Here is a 21377-nt window from a genome sequence, read left to right as displayed (position 1 = left end):
TCTCCCACATAACATAGCTTGACACTTGGAGGATGTTAATAAAGCAGCAAAATAAAGGATAGCTTGCTGCTCTGAGAGCTCCTCTAATGCCACTCTGTGAACCTTTTTCAGCAATATCCTTACTGGCCTTGCTCAGTGGGCTGCCTGTGGGTTAGCACCCAGTGGTGTAATTTCTGACTCAGACAAAATGTACCTGGTAATCTTGGGATGAACAGAATGGAGAAACCTGAGTGTTAGGAGCCTCATAGTGGACTAACAAGCCTTTCACCTTGGTAGCTTGTGCAGATCCAGAGTAGGCTRCTAGGGATCTGGCTGGCCTTGCTTTAGCTGCTTTTTGTTTTAGGTGGAACAAACTGCTTAGGTCTCAAGAGTGCAAGTCCTAATTCTGTATTACTGCCATCTCTGAGCTTACATGGTGAAAGGAATCTCACCTGCTAAATTGGAAATCAGATGACTCATGCCTCAAGCTGGTGGAGGTCTCTGGCTATGATGTAATTAATAGATTTGGATGTATTTCCAGTGCTGGCTTGTCTGGCAGTTTGGAGGTTCTGGTTCTTCCCTCTGTGTAGGAGTGGGCCATCTAAGCATAAAGCCACCCCTCCCTTTTCTCCTGTGTAGGATCACTATGACTGGGGCTTACGTGCTATCAAGTCAGTGCTAGTTGTCGCTGGTTCCCTCAAGCGAGATGACCCAGATCGACCCGAAGACCAGGTTCTGATGCGCTCTCTTCGCGACTTCAACATCCCCAAGATTGTGACCGATGACATGCCGGTGTTTATGGGTCTGATTGGGGATCTTTTCCCTGCGTTGGATGTGCCTCGGAAGCGTGACCCGAATTTTGAGTCATTTGTGAAGCAGGCTGTGTTGGACCTCCGGCTGCAGGCTGAAGACAACTTTGTGCTCAAAGTAAGACTAACCAATTTCTGCCCTAGCTATGCCATCATCAAATCATTTGTGTTTTCTCAACCATCTTTGCTGCTACAAAGAGGGCTCTGTACAATAATCCCCTGCAGGCTGCCCTTGATGGAGGACACAGTCTGCTRTGCAGTCATTACCAATACAAGGCAGGCACAGACTCGTGGGATCTGTTCCTGCTTCTAGGGCCTAAGAGATCCTTTGGTGCAGGCTCTGATGCAGTCATAGCTGCCTAAGGCCATCACTGGCTCAGCCCTAAATGAGCCACTGGGTTTACAAAGCGTTTACAAAACTCTTGTGGCTTCACCTTGAAAGCATGGCCCCTGGAGACCAGAGCCTCAGCAGCTGATATCTGTCAGCTATTCAGATGTAAATAGTGCTGGAGGTTTGTCTGCAGCCTGAGGGTTTGACCCATCCTGATTAGAGTGGCTAGACCAAACTCTGCAAAATCTGTTTCTCTCTTGGATTCCTCTTTCTAAAGAAGAGGCCCAATGGGAGCTATTTGGTAGATCTGAACTTTAGTTTGGTATTTTTGTCTGAAATTTGGGTGTGTTTTTCTCAGGTGGTGCAGCTAGAGGAGCTGCTGACGGTCCGGCACTCTGTCTTCGTGGTGGGTAATGCAGGCACAGGCAAATCTCAGGTGCTGAAATCCCTGAACAAGACTTACCAGATAATGAAGCGCCGTCCTGTCTGGACAGACCTCAACCCCAAGGCAGTCACCAATGATGAGCTTTTTGGCATTATTAACCCTGCAACAAGGGAATGGAAAGACGGTAAATGTATTTTCACCCCTGAACCTGTAGATGAAGAAGGATCTTTTAGTGAACTTCCTGAGCAGCAACAGGATGGCTGGTTCTTTGGATGCAGGTCTCAAAGTTCAGACATTTGTCTGCTGCTCACAGCCATGTGGGAGTCTGTTGTTAAAAGGGTACACAGGAAGTTTTAGCTGTTTGATCTTCAAATGAGAAATATAGCATAAACCTGCTTTAACTTATTTGCCTTAAGAATAGATATCATGTCTATTAATCCTGACATGTACCAGTTTCTAAATGGGACAGGCAGCACCTCAGAGAGGGCTGGACCAGTGATGGAAGAGAGGTGGCTGCTGAATTCTTCTCTGCCCTATGGTGTGCGCTGAGGGCCCCCAACATACACCATCCCCAGGTTTCAGTTGCTGGTAGCACACACCAGCCCTAAAGCAGTGCTTTCCTCTACCTCAGAACTGCAGATACTGCTGCCCGGTCTTTCTGTAGAATACCACAATTTCCCAGTCTGTTGATCCTGAGCACTCCTGAGGAAAATAAGACGTGTCTAAAATCTGATGAAAAATCACAAGAAGCTGTAGTGAAAATGTTTGATTGTATCTAATATGGAAAGGCAGTTTTGATCATGTTTGTGGCTGGTTTGGGAGGTGTGGAGGAGGTATGGGAAGACATTGCCATAAATCATCCTCAGCCAGAATCTCTCTAGGAGATGAACTGCCTACCCACCTCCCCTGTCCCCAGCCGCGGACCCTTCCTGACCGCTCGCTCTGCTCCAGTACCAGGGTTAATTTCATTTTAATTGTAGTTAGGGATCCTAAATCAAAAGTGACAGAGAGAAAGTGGTGGAATATAGCTTGAACTCTCTAGACTGACTGCAGGAGTGACTGCAGATCAAGGACCTCTGGTATTACTTATTAGTAGGGGGGACATTTTAAAGGTGGCTGTCCAATGCTTTTCTAGCCTATGACATTTCAAATGAGTTTAGGGGCCTCTACCCTGAAGTTTTAAGGCAAATATTTTCTGCATTAACCATTCCTGAAAATTTTGCTTATTTTTGTCAAATATCAGCAAGGAGACTTTCCCCACGGTCCAGCAAAAGGTGATGCATTCCCTCACATATTAACCTTACGTACTGGCTTTTCTTCTTCCTGTTTTCATCCTATCACTACTTTCATCRTCAGGAGTTGAAAAGGTTATGCATGTTAGATGGTAAAAGGTCCAAGAGAATCCTAAAAGTGTTCTTCATAGAACCAAACTCTTCTTTAAATCCCCAACCCAGCTTTATGGTGTGGACACAAAAATTTAGAAGAGCAGCACTTCTCTCCACTGCTGTCATGGTGCTTGTGAGGGGAGCGCTGGTGATCTGAGACAGTGACTATTTCTGATAGTAATGATCCTGAAGTAGTTTCAGAGACTGTTGACAAGTCGTGTGTCCAACATGGGAGCAACTCAGTTGAAGCAATCAGGGAAGTAATGTTTTTTTGACTTGACCTCCGGATCAGATACCTGTTGCATTTGCTCTGCACAAACTTTGTCTTCAGTCGTATAATGCCACTAGCCATTCCTGATATAGATCACACAAGAATAGCTTGTCCTGGAGGGGTGGGAAAAAAAAAAAAAAGTACTTGTCACAATTCACCAGAAGACTTTTTTTTTTTTTTTTATGTTTGCCTGATGTTTTTTCATGAAAACGAAAGTCTCCCTAGGTATTTTCACATGTAGAGGAGAGTGATAGTTTTGTGGAGTTTTCATTTGCTCTGCAGTACTGCTGCTCTATTCCCAGCCTTCTTGCTCTTCTTAACATTCATTATTTACTCCCCTCGAGACACTGTATCCTCTCTGTCTCCTTGATTTTACTGACGTTTTGTTCTGTCATTCAATGTCATTCTGTGCTTGTTCTCCCCTCAATCTCACTAAAGCCATGACCCAGAGTTTAATGCATCTTGATTTCCCTGAAATACTTTGAGCCACAAAAACAGTTCTAAGAAATTCCAAGGCATATTCAGATGGGTTTCTTTGCATTGTGTAGTTCATGCCCTCTTTTGCCTCTGAGTATCTACTCTTCACTTTTCTTATCCTTCATGAATCTCAGGGGGAAGGAAGCTTGTGTGTAGGTCTGCAGTCATTTTCAGTGGTGCTAACTAATAATGTAATTTTTCTTCACAGGAGACAAGATCCATATCATGGTATAGTAACATTTATTAAAACACGTACAGATGCGGAGTTCTGAATGCTTAAGAGGAAAGCACTGAGTAGGATAATTTTTAATAAGTTGTTAGAGAAAAATGGTAGATCAGGAGGCAAATTCAGTGTTCATCAAGATATTCATATTATTGTCCTAGGACTGTTTTCATCAATCATGCGAGAGCTGGCCAACATAACACATGATGGTCCCAAGTGGATGGTACTAGATGGAGATATTGATCCAATGTGGATTGAGTCTCTTAATACTGTGATGGATGATAATAAGGTAATGCATAAAGTTAAAGAAGCAGGTATTCCTTGATTGCATGACAAGATTCAGTCTCAGAGAAATACACCTGCTGAAATAATACCTCTTGTAATAATACAGTTGTGATGGTGTTTTTTTAGAGAGAGAGAGAGAGATGCACACATACACACATATATATACATATATGTGTGTGTATAAAAAAATATAATGAAAACGGTGCATGAGGAAAATAGCCCAAAGCCTATGTTTTCATGGGAATTTCCCTTTACTGGAGAGCTAGAATCATGAGTAACTACAGATATCCTGATTATAATTTCAAGTCCTTTAAAATGGAGAAAAGAATCATATTCCGGCACCTTTTCTCTTGCATAAGGGAGTGCTATTCATTTTGGGTCATGGAAGAGAGGGGTCTTTCTTTTATGTTAGAAATCAGCTGCTTTGCTTTGAGGCACTGGGCTGACAACAACAAAGGTTTCTAGTACTAAGGACTGAGCGCATTTCATTCCCATTCCTGGGGAAGGTATTAACCCCAGGATTACACTGCCACTATCTGTCTGCCACATGCAGGTGCTGACCCTGGCAAGCAATGAGAGGATCCCTCTGAACCCGACAATGCGGCTGGTCTTTGAGATCAGCCACCTGCGCACAGCCACTCCAGCGACCGTGTCCAGAGCAGGTGGGTCCTGATATGAGCAGGAAGAGTTCATGCTTTCCCTGAAGGAAATGACTGGCCCAAGCTTTACTGTGGGATTTTGCATAGACCAAGYGGGGTTTAGTGCCATTAACTACTGTCTTTCATTGGCCAATTTGATCCCTGTTGAAAGTTCTCCACCTGGGATCATAGCTGCCTTTGGTGGGCAGGGTAAGTTCCTGAAGCATGTGGGCAAACTCAGGATCTTGACCCCAAATCCAAATGCGGAGCCGTCACCGGGGAGATTTACCCAGAATTTCTGCCTGTTGATGGGCAATGACAGCTTCAGCAGTGCCAAGAGAGTGCTTCTGCTGTGCAACACCCTGTACCAACTTGATAAGGAGAGGGGCAGTCCGTATGCCAAATAGCTCTTGATCTTCTGGAGAAGTGCATGAAGTATGGGAGAAGGGAATGAAGGAGTCTCCTAGTTTTGCACATGGGGAAACGAGTCCCAGAGCAATAACATGACTCAGGCAAGACCATGTTCTTAATTTGGGGCTGCATCAGGAAAAGTGTCCAAGTTTCCCGAGTTAAGTCTCTTTGCTGTTATGCTGTTCCTCCTCAGTTTTTGTGCAGGAGGGCTGTAAAGTGAATTGCCTGTATACTAGACATCTGCTAATCCTTCCTTGTGATGGCATCCCTCCAAAGCCATGTGCCTGGCTGTGTGGGTGCAGGGGATACAGGGAGTTGAGGAACCCACATGCATACCACCAGCCAAGAACAGAGCTGTACAGCCCCTTAGCCCCTGTCTGCTGCCAGCTCTCATCTCTGCATTTTTGGGGAAGCTCTTAGCTCTGGTTAAAGGGGCCAAGACTTTCTGTGCACATGAACACCACTTAACATCTGGAGAGTCCTGCTGGATCCATGCCCTAGAGCACAAGAGCCATGGCATGCAGATTCCTGAGTTGGGACACAGCTCAAATCCCACATAGATCTTGACAGAGGTGCCCCAAAGATCACGGACAGTGCAGAGAGCTGTGCAGTGCCAGGGGGTGGGGACATCCTCTGCAGTGGGGCAGAAAGAGGGGATAGGTAGTGTGGCACCCAGGTGTATATGAGGATTAGTTGAGTGAAAGGAAGTGAGCATTTCTGCTGGACAAAAGGAATTATCTCTGCTGTGTCCTTATTATATATTATCTCTTACCCTGGGTCTAAAGGGATCCTGTACATCAACCCAGTGGATCTGGGCTGGAATCCCCCGGTGAGCAGCTGGATTGACAGGCGAGAGATCCAGTCAGAAAGAGCCAACTTGACCATTTTGTTTGACAAGTACCTGCCGCTTTGCCTGGATACCCTTAGAACAAGGTAACACATAAAGAGGTGAATGTAACTCTGAGGCGAGGGCAGAGGGACACCCACAGCCTTCCAGATTGCCCTGTGCYCTGCTAGGGTTGAGCTGCATGTAGCATTGGTGGGTGCTTTCTTCCCTGCCCCGAAGAGCCCTGAGCCTCATTGGCTTAACCACATAGAAGCGTGTAAATGGGAAGTGGCAGAGAAAAGTGTGGGTGCTACCACTCTTTCYCATTCTTTGCTGGCCGGATCTGGTTTTCATTTGATTTTCATGTGGTTGTTCTTCACTCCTTGTGTCAATTCTGCATCTCTTRGAGAGGAAATCCAGAAGATCCTAAAGAGGAACTTTTTTGACTCTCCTGACATGTCAGGCTGTACCTGAGTCCACTCCACAAGTCATTTTTCAGTAGGACAGATTTCAAACCATTGCTTAAAGAAAGTTTTCAACCCACAGTGTGGAAAGTGGAGAGAACAGATCCTCTTTTTCCCCTTCCCACTTTTTTCCTGCTTCTTAGTTATCACAAGAAAATTGGTGTTTTTGAGAGAGGTTAGGATTGCTCTCCTGGCAATTGTCTCTTTAACTGCTTTTCCTGATGCATTTGGACAAAATGAAATCGGTCTCTATGGATATCCAGCCTGGGTGTGTTTCATGGTTGAACACCAGYCAAATGAATAAGAATAACTTTGATTTCCGGAAGAGCTCTGATGCTCCCCARTGTAGTGCATTTGGGGCCCTTGTCAGCCTAGCAGTGGTAAAAAGGGCTGCAGGCTTATGTTAGCTTCAAAATGCTGCCTACACAGAAGTCCTCTGGAGTGGTTCTTGCTCATCATTGTGGGAAACAGCTCTCTTAATCATGAAATGATGAGGACTGGCAACAGTAGAATCCCAGCAAACTTGAGTAGGAAAATTTCTCCCATCCTCTGTTTGCTTCCTATACTTGCACCTCAGTTAAACAAGCAACAACAACGACAACAAGCAACAACAACGACAACAAGCAACAACAACGACAACAAGCAACAACAACGACAACAAGCAACAACGACAACAAGCAACAACAACAAAAAAAAACAAGAATACCAGCACAAAATCAAGTGTGGGGGTTGTCAACCACAACGGTGACATGTCAGAATGGGATGAGTTAGTGAAAGCAGAGGTCTTTGGAAGTAGGAGGTAGGCAACTTAATGGAGAGGCTGCTTTCTGCGGGACCAGGCTGATTATAGCCATTAGTTGCATAATCCATCGGACATTTCCCACTCTATTTGCTGAACGCTGTGTCAGACCATGAAATCCACAGGATTAGCTGCAGGCAGCCCTGAGCTGAGTATTTTGGTAGCTTGCTTAATTCAGAAATTGTAGAACCAACCTTTCAAATAGCTGTAATTACTTTACAGAGGACTTCAGTGCTGCTACGATATTAGTTTGGAATTCTGTAAGTGTAGCTTAAATGAATGTAAAATGGCAAGATGAAAGGGTTTATTTTATTACTCCTCTATTTGACCGCTTTTGAACTCGTCGTGTTCACAGGAAATCATTGCCTTTAGCAAGTCTTCCATTTTACTTCTTTCTAGAGGATAAAAGTTTTAAAATGCTTGAAACTTCTGATTACTATTGTTACTTTGTATATGCGCCGGTGCCAGCAGGTCTGGGGGAGAGAATGGGTGTTTTCTTTCTTGTTGTACCAATGGATAAGACACACACTGCAGAAAAGTAAAATGTTAATATCCGGAAAAAGGATTTCAAAGCATGTCTTCCTGGATTCTGAGCAATTGTGTTGCTGGATTCAGTTTTATTTCACATGCTGTCAATTTCCATCCTTTAGATTTAAGAAGATTATTCCCATTCCAGAGCAGAGTATGGTTCAGATGTTGTGCTACCTCCTTGAATGTCTCCTGACGGAGGARAACACACCTCCTGACTGTCCCAAGGAACTATATGAACTTTACTTTGTGTTTGCTGCCGTCTGGGCCTTTGGTGGATCAATGTTTCAAGACCAGGTAAGGAGSAAGCTGCTGCTTCAGCGTCTTCTATGCAGGCCTTTTTTCCCCTTCTTCTTCTTTTAGAATATAGCACTCTATCAGTAATGCTGGTTTTCTGGGGCTTCCATGTAGGTGATAATGAACTAGAAACCTTAATGCAATTGTTCCTTTCCATTTTGTGAAAGATATCGTTATCCAAGGTGTAACACCAGAATGGAAAGGATGAGGAGTAAAGTGATAAAGGCAGAGGGATGTTTGTTTATGCGCACACATTTCACTGGCAGAAACATTAGGTTAATTTAGAGGCCCGTGGATGTGCATAACGTGATCAAATTAAGACTGACTTGTCGGATGAATATATCATTGGAACAGTGTTTCAGCCATCCGACTGTGCAGGTAGAAGTTACACTGTATAACACCAACCAGCCAATGCTTTGTCACCACTGGATTTTATTAAAGACAGGCAGATGTCAGGTATCAGCTGTCCTGGTTTTCTAATAAAAGTATTTAAGAAAGAGAAGTGACAAGCTGAGCAGAATGGGCTTTGGTGATTACTTGCTTCCATTTAAGTGGCAGTATCTAGTTATTCTGCTCTTTGAAATACTTGCTCTGTCCTGGGAGTATGCTGCTGAGCCATCAGGGCTGTCAGAGAAGCTCACAAACTTCAGGGCCTTTGGGTACTGAAGTCTTCTGGAAGTCTGGCCAGAAGCATCTCAGGTGGACCCTCTGGCTGCTGCACATCTATGAAAATCTTGTCATATGAGATATGAAAAGGGTCCCTCTCTAGAATGCGTGAGTTTCTGAGAGTCAGGCCAAAGCTTTTCTGACCTCTTGTCCCTCAGACTCCCTGTTATGCAGAAACATAGCTGTATGGACGCTTTGCTAGCTGACAGGGAGGCTGGGGTTGGCCATTTTAGGCACTCAGCTTGGAAAACCCTGCTGGGAGTCAGCTGTTGGGCATTCTCTGGCATGAGTTGCTGGACTCTTGGTGAACTGATGTCCACACCAAAGACTGTATTGCTGGATGGCACAATCAGAGACCAAGATATCCTTGTCTGAGAGGGAGAGGAAGACAAGGCACTACTCTCCATGCTGCTTCTACAGTACATCTATCCTGTGGATTAATTGCAGCTGTCAGCCTCTGAATCAGTCAGCTTGCATTAGACAAGGTGGGTGTGATCTCTTGCACGGTGATATTATTATAAGACTGCGTTCTCTCAAGGTCAGCAATTGATTTTGTACACTTTCGGACCCCTCTTCAAGCCTCGGYGCTCAAAATGCGGGAGAAGCACAGTTTCCCAGCTGAGCTGAAACTCAGTCACTTTGTTAGAAGCTTTACCATGAGTACAACAGGAATCTCTGAAGGATCTTCTCCAGACTTGCCGTGGGAAATACCAGGCTTGTGCTGCTGCCTCTGGCATCCCTCATGCTGCCCCTCCAGGCCTTGTTCTCTCTCTCTCCCTGAAGACTTATACACTGGCGAGGGGAAACAGGCTTTTCCTTTCACCCCAGCTCCTTGTTCTGCCCCATTTCTTGGCTGTATGGCTTAGTTTGGCGCAGCAGGGCTTTCTCTTGATTTCCAAGTAATTGTAAAAGCTGCTGCTGCTTTATAACTTCCAACTGTTAGCAGTAATAATAGACAAGAAGATAATGTGCTGTGTGTCAGAGCCCCGCCACGAAGCTGCTGGCGTTGGGGCCATCCTTGGCTCTGTTCCACAGTTTTGTTCCTGTGCTTGCAGGATGCCAGTCCGTCCTATGTAGGCATTGCTTTCTCCAAGCTGATCACTATGTAAGCTGGAGAATTTTGCAGAGGGGTTTAAAAGCACGTGTTGCACCTGGAGCCCTTGACTTTTGAGTACCAGGTTGTCAGCAAGTGGCATAGTGAGCRATGTGAGTAGCTGGCAAAGCCTGTGGCTGGAACTGTGTTGAAAGCCACTGGCTCTAGAAATCTGCCTGAGGGAGGGTTGCACTTTTGCTTCTCCCTGCGAAGTCTGAGTGCTTTCCTCTTGGAGTTGCTGGCAYTTTGGGGCTGAAGCTGTGTCTTGTGGCAGCAGAGAGGGTGTTTGGAGAGGGTTGGGTTTCTGCTACCTCACCTGGAACTGCTCTCTCTGCTCACTTCATCCCCAGGTGTAGAGTACATCATCCTTATGTGTGTGTCTGCCTGGTGCAGGGCACAGCTGTTGAGGGTTCAGAGACAGACATCTAGTCTTTAATGGGCTTATGTCAAGCCCTGTGTTGCCTGGAATATGTGTGAGGTCTCTGGAGAGACCTGTCTGACACCGTAGCTCCTTCCCCAGCTTGGGCAGAGGTGGTGCTGTTCTCAAGGGTCTCTCGAGTGCACTCTGAGGGTCTCTTCATTTTCTTTTCATTTGCCTCGCCACTTACCGAAAATGTCTGCTGGGCTGTTCACATTTTCTTCATGCCAAGGAGCAGATGCCTTGGGAAGTGATGAACAGCTGTCAGCATGGCTCAGGCAAGACTTGGTACTTACCTGGAGCTGTCACTGCCTAATGGTTTTTGAATGACCTTTGAGAGACCAGCTCTCTTGGTCCTTGTGGGGGATTTAATCCTCCATTTCCTATGTGCCCCCTGGGAAGTAATCAGCCCTTGTGTTGTCAATACAGGATGATTAAAAAAAAAAAAAAAAAAAAAGAGGCTTGGCAAAGCACTGCTTTTCCTTGCTTCGGGAGTACAAAGCTGTCTTCTAATTATAAGGCTTTATAGCTCCTCAAGCAAGTCAGCTGATGTGTGGTTGCATGGCAGGTGGACAATGCATTGTCCACGCCGTAGCTCTTTTTCTGCATCTGAGAGAGTCAGTCCTTGGCATTGCTTTATGGCCCTCTGCAACTCGTAGGCTTTCCTGCATGCTGTCTGCCTGGCTCCTTGGGGAATGGTGGGCCATAAAACAGCACGCTCTTGCTGGGCCTTTGTGCAAGTTTCAGGAGCTGTGTGTGGGCACAGCATCCCTCTGGGAGATTTTACTTTGAGGCTGGACTGTGCATTGCTGCTTTTGATGCTCTGTAAATGTCAGAGCTGAGAATACGAGGATACAGCAGTCCGAGCAAGAGCAAGTGAAAGCCTGATGAAAAATGATCCAATATAAAATCTGTTTATTGCTCTCCATTGAAGGTGCCCTTCGTACTGACCTTTTGCTGCTGAAATGTCAGGATAAACAGTCTGGAAGGCTTGCTGCTATTCTGCACTTGTTGGTGGGTAGTGTGGCCCCTGTGTAAAAACAGATGATAGATTTGCCATTTCAAGGCTCCGAAATTAGCAGAAATCCATATGGGGTTTTTATTAAGGAAGCAGTCTGAGTTCAGCACAGTTCTGGCAATGTAGCTGGGGATGGAGTGGCTCCACTTAACTGCTCGGTTAGGGAGGGCGGGCAGCACAGCACAATGCAGCTGCAGGCAGTTTGGCTGTGCAGGGGTAAGGACACCCTTGTGAGAAAGCTTTTACCAGTGATGCACATCCCTTTGCACTGAAAGCTACTCTGCTGCCAACGCTGAGGAGTTATAACAACAGGAGAATGGAGAATTACAGTTATTCTAATTCTCTGAATAGCACGAGACTGCAAAATCCCAGATATAAATAATGTGTTTTTAAAATCCTCTGGTCTGTTGACAGATGGTGGCTCAGGAGACTTTATAGTTCACTCAGTTCAGTTCAGCTTAAAATCGTTTCCTGGTGGAGGTTTAGTGGTTATGTGAAATGCACTGGTGGTCCCACATGGGCTTCTGGACAGGAAAGCATATCAGATAGCTATGAGGAGGAAAGATTTGCAGATGCTCCAGGAAGAATCCATGATGTTAAAGCTGGCTATATTTTACACCCAGTATCTTACAGATATCGTCTTAAAAACATTTTCTCCCTCCTTCCCCTGTCCACTGTTCCCCAGGGCAGAGTGCTGTAATTCCCATTGTCTAGGTGGGAAGTCATTCAGACTAAGTGACTTGCCTGGTGTCTTATCGGACATCTGTGGCAGAGAAGAGAATTAAACACATTTTGCAAGCCCTGACCCATCACCTAAAGCAGAATTATCACTTCAGCTGTTAAAAAATTCAGATGCCCTGAAATCTGTATGCATAGAAGAACATAAGGGGGAAAGACAAGAAAGTAGGTGCTTCCAGGGCAGTAGGGCAGCACAAAAACACAGCAGAGCCAAGGGAGCATGGTCCCTTTCTAATGCTTTGGTACACTGGTGTCTGCAATCCTCATCTCCACATACGAACATCGTGGTTTGAAAAAAAGGGCCAGAAGACAACAGCTAAGTATTAATAGAATGTTGTGATTTATGAGAAAAGGCTTTAATATGCATGCTTTGACTAACCATGACCAAGGATGTAGATGGATGTTGTGTCCTTGCCTGTTGGAAGAAGTAGGCACCAAGAATCAATCAAGTGGTCTGTTTAGTCATAGGCACGTATTTCTCTTTTTCAAATTGATCCATCTATCTCATCTCAGACATACCAAGAATGATCAACACAGAGGATGAATTATTTAAGTGAATAAATAGGAGTGATGAGATGAAATGAAGAAAATGAAAAATTAGACTTAATAATAGGAAGAAGGATAAGATCCGTCATACTGTGGAATATGTTTTAAGGACCAATCCCACTCTGATGGCCTGGGATAGATAGCAGTTTCCATCGCTAATGAATTTCTCTGGATTAGCATATTTCCTTTGCCTTTTGTCTTGCAGCTTGTAGACTACAGAGTGGAATTCAGTAAGTGGTGGGTGACAGAATTCAAGACTATCAAGTTTCCCTCTCAGGGAACAGTCTTCGATTTTTACATCGATCCAGAAACGAAGAAGTTTGAGCCTTGGTCCAAGCTTATTCCCCAGTTTGAATTTGATCCAGAAGTGCCATTGCAGGTATGTGAGCCTTTTTGTTAAGGAAGAATACGTGCATGTTAGTGGTTGTGCAAGGGTGTTTCAGTGAAGTCTCATGAAGGGTCAAACGTTCCTTAATAAGGATGGCATTCTTCATGAGATACAACTAAGTCCCCCTGCTTTCTTTCCTGTGCACTGACTGTGACAACACATCTCCAGTTAGTCTTTGAAATATGACTGATGTACACCAGGGACAGACTCAAAGCCATCCCAGTTACTGAGCAGTTGCTGTATTAATGGAAGTGTGTGTCCAGAGTACATTCAGAGAGGTGAAGTTTGGCTGCGGAGCRGAGAGAAATGGGATGTGAGACAACATAACGACAAAGCCCCCGAGACACCACATCATCATTCTGTGCTTGGCCAAAACTAGAGATGTGTTCATGGTTTGGACAAAAAAATGAAGGTTTCTGCAGATAGAGAATTGCTTTTGCCAGCTACACTTTTCTTTCCTTTTATAAGTGCAATGTGAGAAGATGACTTGGAAAAATTGTTACCATTTTAGCGAAATGTATGCTTGTAAGGAGATCCAGATGCAGCTCCCAGCATCCAGTTGTCAAAGTTTCATTTCTGCAGACAGTTTGATGTAAACTGGCAGCAGCATATCAGTCTTTTCTCTTTGTGATCAATAAACTGGGGTTTCTTCCCTCGTTACTGGGTTCCCCAGTTTATCTTCTCCCCAGATTGCGGTGTGGGAGTTTTGGTAGTGATGGGGATCGCTTATCTGCTCATTATCCCCTTCTCAGGCTTGCTTGGTGCCCACCACTGAAACGGTCCGTGTGCGGTACTTCATGGACAGGCTCCTGGAGCGCCAGCGGCCAGTGATGCTGGTGGGGAATGCAGGCACAGGGAAGTCTGTGCTGGTGGGAGACAAGCTCTCTTCTCTGGACATGGATGCATATGTGGTGAAGAACGTTCCATTTAACTACTACACCACCTCCGCCATGCTGCAAGGTAAGGCAGGAGCCGAGTGCTTCTGCCTGGCAGATTACTGAGTTCCTAGGGTGTCTGGGGGGCGACACGGTGGGGGTTCAGAGGTTGGTGTTCACTGTGGCACTTGGCAGGAGACCCAGGGGCAGCGCGCGCTCTGATTGCTACGCTGGCGCCTATAGACTCTTGCGAAATTCTGCAAGTTGGCAGAATGCCCTGGAGCCTGGCAGGGGTGGGATAGCACTGTAGCCCAGACGCACAGGAAAAATCCCATGTCACAAAACTCTCACATGCCTTGGAGGAAAAATAGAAAAAAAAAAAGATCCCCCAAACCCTAGGGACACYAGGCTCTTGATTTTGGGCTATATGCCATTTTCCAACAGGAGGATTTGGATTCTAAACACCAAGACTCTAGTTCAGGACCATGTTGAAGCATATGCTTAAATCTGCTGTTTTGTACAACATACACCTCATAATGAACTTGATGTGTGTATTTAATATGCTTGAATTTAAGCCCGTGCTGAATAGGATGGGTTTCTTGGTTAGGATCCAAACTGTCCTCAGAGTGCACTGGTAGGGACTGCATCCCAATTAGCACTGAAGATGGTGCTAAATGATATGTGGAGGCTACAGTCCAAGGTCTGCTGCTTCCCGGTGCTGTCCTTGGTGTCCTGCTGCAGCTTGACATGCTCCCATGGAGCAGGGATTGTGTGCTCACCTCCAGGGACAGTGCTGCCAGGGGGCACTGGGCTTGCTGATCCTGGTGGGGCCCAGAGCCCCAGGGAAGTGCTGGCCCTTGGGAAGTCCACAAGAGTAGCGCTGACAAGGATTTGGGCAAATCAGTGAAAAATGAAGTTTGGGACCAAAACTTTTAATAATTAGGTTGGTTTTACTGCATAGTCTCTTTAGATAAGAAGAGAAAGGAGGGAGTTCTTGAAAAGAGAGACCCATTTTGAATTGGCATTTTCACTTTGAAATGAGCTAGAGAGGTAAAATAATTTTTTACATGTGTTCACTAAGCAGGAGTGAAGCAGCCTATTTTCTGTTTTATTGAATTGAACGGCAGTAGTGGGTCAGCATGAAACAAAATTCTTCTTTTATATCATCCATCTAAAACCTCATTTGATGTGACCCAGATGGCCTAAAATCCTTCTGGTCCTCCAACCCTAAATGGGAGCACTGTCCTTGGGGCATCAGTGAGACCGAGGTTTTAACCTTCTCAGCCTGTGTTCCTACTGACCAAGGATTTTAAATTGGGGACAAACCTGTGTTTTCAGTAAATCTGACTGATCAGGGACCCTGCCACAGGGCTCCTGGCCTGCATGAGTGATATGAGTCAGAAAGTGTATTGAGCAATGAGGAGAGAGCCACCCCATTTATTGGTATTTATTTACCACCAGTAGAAAAATGGGGCGGATGGGGAGGCTCTGAGGTCAAGACACACACAGGAGACCTGTCCATGCTAAAGGAGAGTAGGGGAGGGTGACGGGATTGTCCCCGCTTGCTCTGCACTCAGCTGTCTGGCTTTCCTGTTCACCAACGTACCAGCTTGCTTAGCAGCATCCCTGTGGCTAAGCATTTGATACAGCTTCTTTCTCCCCAGTTCCGCCTGTCCATCCCACTGAACAGCAGTGATGGCAGGAGAAAGCACCTCCGTGTCTTCTGCCAGGGCAGAAGGAGCATTAGAGCCCCCACTGACAAGTGGTGTCAGGCAGGCCATGCTCACAGTCCAAAGTGATGGCAAAGACCGTAAGCAGCTGTGGTAGCGTTAGAAGACTTATGCAGCCCCAGGCTCTGCCAGGCTCTGAACAGCACAGGAGTTTTAACAGAGGTGTCGGAGCTTAAAGTTGCCCTCTGGTACTGATTTGTTTGCAGCAAGATGACGGTGCAGGCTGCTATTCGCAGAGAGCCTTTGGCATGTGCGGACACAAGCTGTATAACTTGGGACAGTGTCATACATCCATGCCAGAGCTTTCTGAGCTGGTTAGGGGCAGGTTTGCAAGGCTTGTTGGTCCTACTGGTGACAAACCTCTTCTAGGCTCTCCCACCCTTGCTGATCTTGCTACCTTGACTTGCTACCTTGCTACTGACTTCAGCAAGGCTTTCGACACCACCTCCCTTAACATCCTCATAGGCAAACTCAGGAAGCGCAGGCTAGATGAGTGGACAGTGAGGTGGATTGAGAACTGGCTGAGTGGCAGAGCTCAGAGGGTTGTGCTGAGTGGCTCAAAGTCTTGTTGGAGGCCTGTAGCTAGCGGTGTCCCCCAAGGGTCAGTACTGGGTCCAGTATTCAACTTATTCTTCAGTGACCTGGATGAAGGCACAGAGTGCACCCTCAGCAAGTTTGCTGACGATACAAAACTGGGAGGAGTGGCCGATACACCGGAGGGCTGTGCTGCCATTCAGAGGGACCTGGACAGGCTGGAGAGCTGAGTAGAGAAGAACCTCATGAAGTTCAACAAAGGGAAGCACAGAGTCCTGCACCTGGGGAGGAATAACCCCCTGCACCAGTACAGGCTGGGGGTTGACCTGCCGGAAAGCAGCTCTGCTGAGAAGGACCTGGGAGTGCTGGTGGACACCAAGTTAAGCATGAGGCAGCAATGTGCCCTTGTGGCCAAGAAGGCCAATGGTATCCTGGGSTGCATCAGGAAGRGTGTTGCCAGCAGGTCGAGGGAGGTGATYCTCCCCCTCTACTCAGCCCTGGTGAGGCCMCATCTGGAGTACTGCGTCCAGTTCTGGGCTCCCCAGTACAAGAGGGATGTGGCACTACTGGAGCAAGTCCAGCGAAGGGCTACAAAGACGATTAGGGGACTGGAACATCTCTCTTATGAGGAAAGGCTGAGAGAGCTTGGCCTGTTTAACCTGGAGAAGAGAAGACGGAGGGGGGAATCTTATCAATGTATATAAATATCTTAAGGGAGGGTGTCAAGAGGATGGGGCCAGACTCTTTTCAGTGGTGCCCAGCAACAGGACAAGAGGCAACAGGCACAAACTGAAACACAAGAAGTTCCATCTGAATACAAGGAGAAACTTTCCTGTGAGGGTGACAGAGCACTGGAACAGGTTGCCCAAAGAGGTTGTGGAGTCTCTATCCTTGGAGATATTCCAAACCCGCCTGGATGCGATCCTGTGCAACGTGCTGTAGGTGACCCTGCTTGAGCAGGGGGGTTGGACTAGATGATCTCCAGAGGTCCCTTCCAACCTCAACCATTCTGTGATTCTGTGTGATTGGTGCCCATGAGGAAAGGCATCTGTACGGGGGATTTCTTGTGCATGCTTCTTGGCCCACGGCATGAATGCAAATTATTATGGTTCCTTCAAGCAAAACCCAGGTGAAATCCCACCTTTTCACCAATCGGTAGTTCTGAGTGGGGTGATCACGATAACTTCCCGTTTCCCATACCAGGCACACCCTTTACCTTTTCTCCCCGTTTGAGGTTTCAGTAAAATGCCCTTGAACTGGTATGTGGGCTGAGCTGTCTGTCTGTCAGCCCAGCTAGCTGGGAGAGGAATGTGCGCTCTCATTTATCTCAATATGGATGGTGTGAATGTATGCAGTTGTTGAGATTTATATAGACAGACCTGGCAGTGTTTCCATATTTACTCTGACGGTGAGCTATGGTCTGCGATGGGGGCTTTCTTCCTCTGCGGATACGAGCAAGTCATCCTGTGAGCGAACGAAAGTGCGTGAATGAAGACGTGGCTGTGAGATTTGTGTTGGGAGGCATGATTTATACTGCTTGGCATAGTTCTCTACTGCTCATTTTTTAGAGTTAATTTGTTCCTTTTTTGTGTAGTTTGTCAGTTGAGTGTTTTGGTTTTTTTTTTTTTTTTTCCTTCCCAGCAGGCACTTCTTTAAATTTGTGAAACACAGATACAAAACAATGATTTTTTTTTTTTTCTGAAAAAAGAAGTAAAAGTGAAAGCCAGTAATTTCTTAGACAAGATACCTGCTGGTGCACAGATTTGTAAGGAATGGAGTGAGAGCCTTTTGGAGGCAGCATGAGTATGTGATTTAAATCCTTGAAGGCCCTATGGCTTTCGAAATAGGCGTGTTCATCGGAGTCGAATGGAGCCGGACACCCTCTCTGCCCAAGCCTGGAGCCAGTTAGCTGGGGTTTCTTTGGTGTATTTCGACTGAATATCACTCTCCATAGCTTTAGTCACGCTCCTCAGGTTTGTTCCTTTCTCTTATCATCTTTGACTTCCAAGCTGCCACTTTTTCTGCTTCGTACCCTCTTTGACATCTACTTCTCCTTGCTCCTTTCTGTGATGGAATCCCATCTTTCACGTGCTCTTCTTCTCCCTCTGCTCCTGTGATTCAGCACCTTTCCACTCTAGTTTCGCCTTGAGAAAATTGCAAGAAACTTGGTTTTCCCTCTGTCAACAGCTACCAGACAAGAAGAATTGCACATGCTAAGTCTCATTTTCTGGGAGTGTTTCTTTTGGGCACTAATTTGAGTATGTCAGGATTTCAGAGGTAGAGGCATGTACCCTTTATTTTTCTTTGTGAGATACTGCTTCAAATTAAAATGCAATTTTCACGAACATGTCACTTGATCCCTAGTAATTGCATTTCAGTATGATGAATCTCCTGCATACTTGTTTAACCTCAAAAATGGCTGATTTTATATGTTAATTAAGGACTAATTAAATTTAAATTAAATGCTTATTTGAAACACTTAATTTAACTTGCTACCAGAAATCTCAAATATTGTGGTTTTTTTTGAAGGGAGAGAGATGCTCCACTGAGGAAAGTTTCATCATTTTTCATAGCACAGTACATTCCTTTTTGCAGCAAACTGTCTGTGACAAGAAATAAGCTGAATTTTGAGTAGTGGGAAAGAAAAGCTGTCCGAAATGCACTGAAGCAATGGAAAAAAAGGCATTTTTAAAGATATATAATTGGTGGTCTGAAAAAAAACAGAATATAAATCTCTCTTAATTACTTTAACACATTATAATGCATGGATTAAATGTACATTCTAACGAGCAGATTTTTATAAAAATTCACAGTCCCATTTATGTTTGCCAGTATTCCCTAATTAGAATGAATTGCTATTTACCATGCTGCTTATATGGCACATTATAGGTCTGACCAAAAACTGTGTAAATGAAACAAATCCTGCCTACAGCTATCAAAAAGTAGTGAGCCCCTGAGACCAAAGATGTTCTCAAAGTAAGCGCTGGGCAGAAAATCCATCCCAAGGTCTGGGCAGAGGATAGCTTTTTCTGTTTGTTTTTCCACTTACTGAGTTAGTAAAGGTTGGGCTGGAATCAAAAGAATTGCTAACCTATAAAATGTTATGTGCAGTAATGTGGAGTGATTATATTAAATATCAGCCTAGAGCTGTAAGTATTCACAGTGTTTTATAAGCTAAAGCAATACACAGCCTCACCCTTCTGCTAAAACAAATGAAGATCTTCCAAAACTTTGAAAAAGGAAACTTTTTTCTGCATACTTTCCCTTCCTCATAAATGACCCAACTTACAACAAAAACCGGTGATAATTTGGCAGCTTGTGTTGGAGTTTAGTCTTGTCACATTATCTGGCGTTTTGGATAATTATGGCGGGGGGGGGAACTTGTGGATGTCTACTGCATTTCAGTGAAAAACATATATACATACATATATATGTGTGTGTGTGTGTGAATATATATACACACACACACACAAACACACACACATATATATAGGTATATAAAAGAATATATATTTATAATATTCTTTTTTTCCTGAAAGTATCCAGGAATTTGGTCCCAAATCATCTATTTCTTTTGTCTAGGGGAGGGGGGGAGTAAAAGGGGGGGGGGCACCTACATTCACAAAATCAGCTTTGCTCCTGACTAGCAACTCACAGGCTCTTCTGCTTAACAGCATCTCCCTTGTTCCTTTTGAGTGCCCAGCCATTACTATGTGTATTAATGGAGTAACCGCTATATTACCTATGGAGACAGCAGAGAATATCTCGGTATGTTGTTATATGGATCAGAATAACCTCAGCAAACATGATTGTGTTAGAGAAAAAGAATAGAAGGGATTCAAAAGACTTTATCTTGCATGAAAACCTTTTGTTTGCCCAGAAATAGACCCATTTTGTAGCAGGCTGTTAATTTGCCATATTTTATTTGAAATGAGGCATTGAGAACTCTCTGTTTTGGTTTGAATCGGACTGAAGACCTGCCCGAGGGCCCCCACCAGCCCCATGCAGGGCATCCAGCTGCTCTCCAGACACAGTTTGGACATGACCACTGTCCTGCTCTCCCATAAGAGCGAGTGAGAAACATCCTGTGTCAAGACCAGCTGTTCCTCCAAACAAGGCGATGAGCCCAAAGTTAAGCGCTTGCTGGAGTCCTGGCTCTGCTGACACATCTTTTGGCACAGCACTGCTCCCAGTCCTGCCGCTTCTTCTGTGGCTGCTGGCAAAGCCAATATCCTGATGCCTGGATAGTAACTTCTTCTGTCCTGACATAATATGGATTTGAGGGTTTTGGTGGCTGTCTTACACCAACAGTGTAGTTTGTGTCTTTTTATTTCTGCAGCCCAACGGTTTAGCTTTGCATCTCTGCTTCCTTACAGCTGTGCTTGAGAAGCCTCTGGATAAAAAGGCTGGTAGAAACTATGGCCCTCCTGGTACCAAGAAGCTCATCTACTTCATCGATGATATGAACATGCCAGAAGTGGATGCCTACGGGACAGTGCAGCCCCATACGCTGATCAGACAGCACCTGGACTATGGCCACTGGTAGGAGACTGTTTGTACTTTGTCATCCAAGACCTTTTTGTTCTTACCTGGTTTTAAGATGGGGTTCAGGGTGAAGTCAGAGTGCTGTTCCCCCTTCCTTGCCTGTGTTTGCTGCTCACATCCTTCTGGGCTGCAGCTGATCTGGGAGGGAGGCTCCAGTATGAACGGAGAGTCTTGTGCACACTCAGGGGTTTCCCTCTTCCCCAGCAAGCAAACTCATTTACTCGCAGCCTGTTTGAGAGGCATTTGCTGGGTTCTTGGCTCGTTTTGTGTCTGTGGCATCAATCCTTATCCTGCAAGGCGAGTGTGATGCTGTACATTGATGCCCTGCAGTGCTGAGACCAGAGAAAGGCGATGGATTTGGCCTCTGCTGGGGAGGAACATCCCTGCTGAGTTCCTGCTGTGGGAACCTGATACTGTTTTCAGTCAGGCAACAAAAAACAAGCATTTACTAGGCAGAGGTAATTTGAATCAAAAACTGTGATAGTGTTTTGGAAGGAGATGGACACGCTTTGCATTGTAGCCAGCAGCACTGYGAGAGACAAATATTCCCAGCTATTCTCTGCTGTGAGTGCAGTGGTGGGAGTCATTGCAATTTCCAGCTTCCTCAGCCGTGCAAAGACCTAAGCTTGGCAGAAAGCTTGTTTGGGCTGGTACGGAGGCAGGTGAGGAGATGTGCAAATTTTGGGCTATGGAAGTGAGGGAAAGGGATCAGAAGGGG

General features: G+C 45.5%; 1 protein-coding gene across 1 annotated transcript in view; it reads left to right on the top strand.

The window, feature by feature from the left end:
- Window positions 1–21377, top strand: part of DNAH9 (dynein axonemal heavy chain 9) — a 215022-nt gene that overhangs the window by 52936 nt on the left and 140709 nt on the right. Inside the window, exons 32-40 of the mRNA XM_026075736.1 lie at window positions 619–906; window positions 1478–1688; window positions 4022–4149; window positions 4699–4807; window positions 5980–6127; window positions 7934–8108; window positions 12793–12966; window positions 13728–13935; window positions 20491–20656. Of these exons, the coding sequence (XP_025931521.1) occupies window positions 619–906; window positions 1478–1688; window positions 4022–4149; window positions 4699–4807; window positions 5980–6127; window positions 7934–8108; window positions 12793–12966; window positions 13728–13935; window positions 20491–20656 (1607 nt within the window). The remainder of the gene's footprint in view (window positions 1–618; window positions 907–1477; window positions 1689–4021; window positions 4150–4698; window positions 4808–5979; window positions 6128–7933; window positions 8109–12792; window positions 12967–13727; window positions 13936–20490; window positions 20657–21377) is intronic.

This window comes from Apteryx rowi, unplaced genomic scaffold (assembly GCF_003343035.1).
Source record: "Apteryx rowi isolate R43461 unplaced genomic scaffold, aptRow1 scaffold_41, whole genome shotgun sequence".
Lineage (NCBI taxonomy): Eukaryota > Metazoa > Chordata > Aves > Apterygiformes > Apterygidae > Apteryx > Apteryx rowi.
This window is presented reverse-complemented; position numbering and strand designations above follow the sequence as displayed.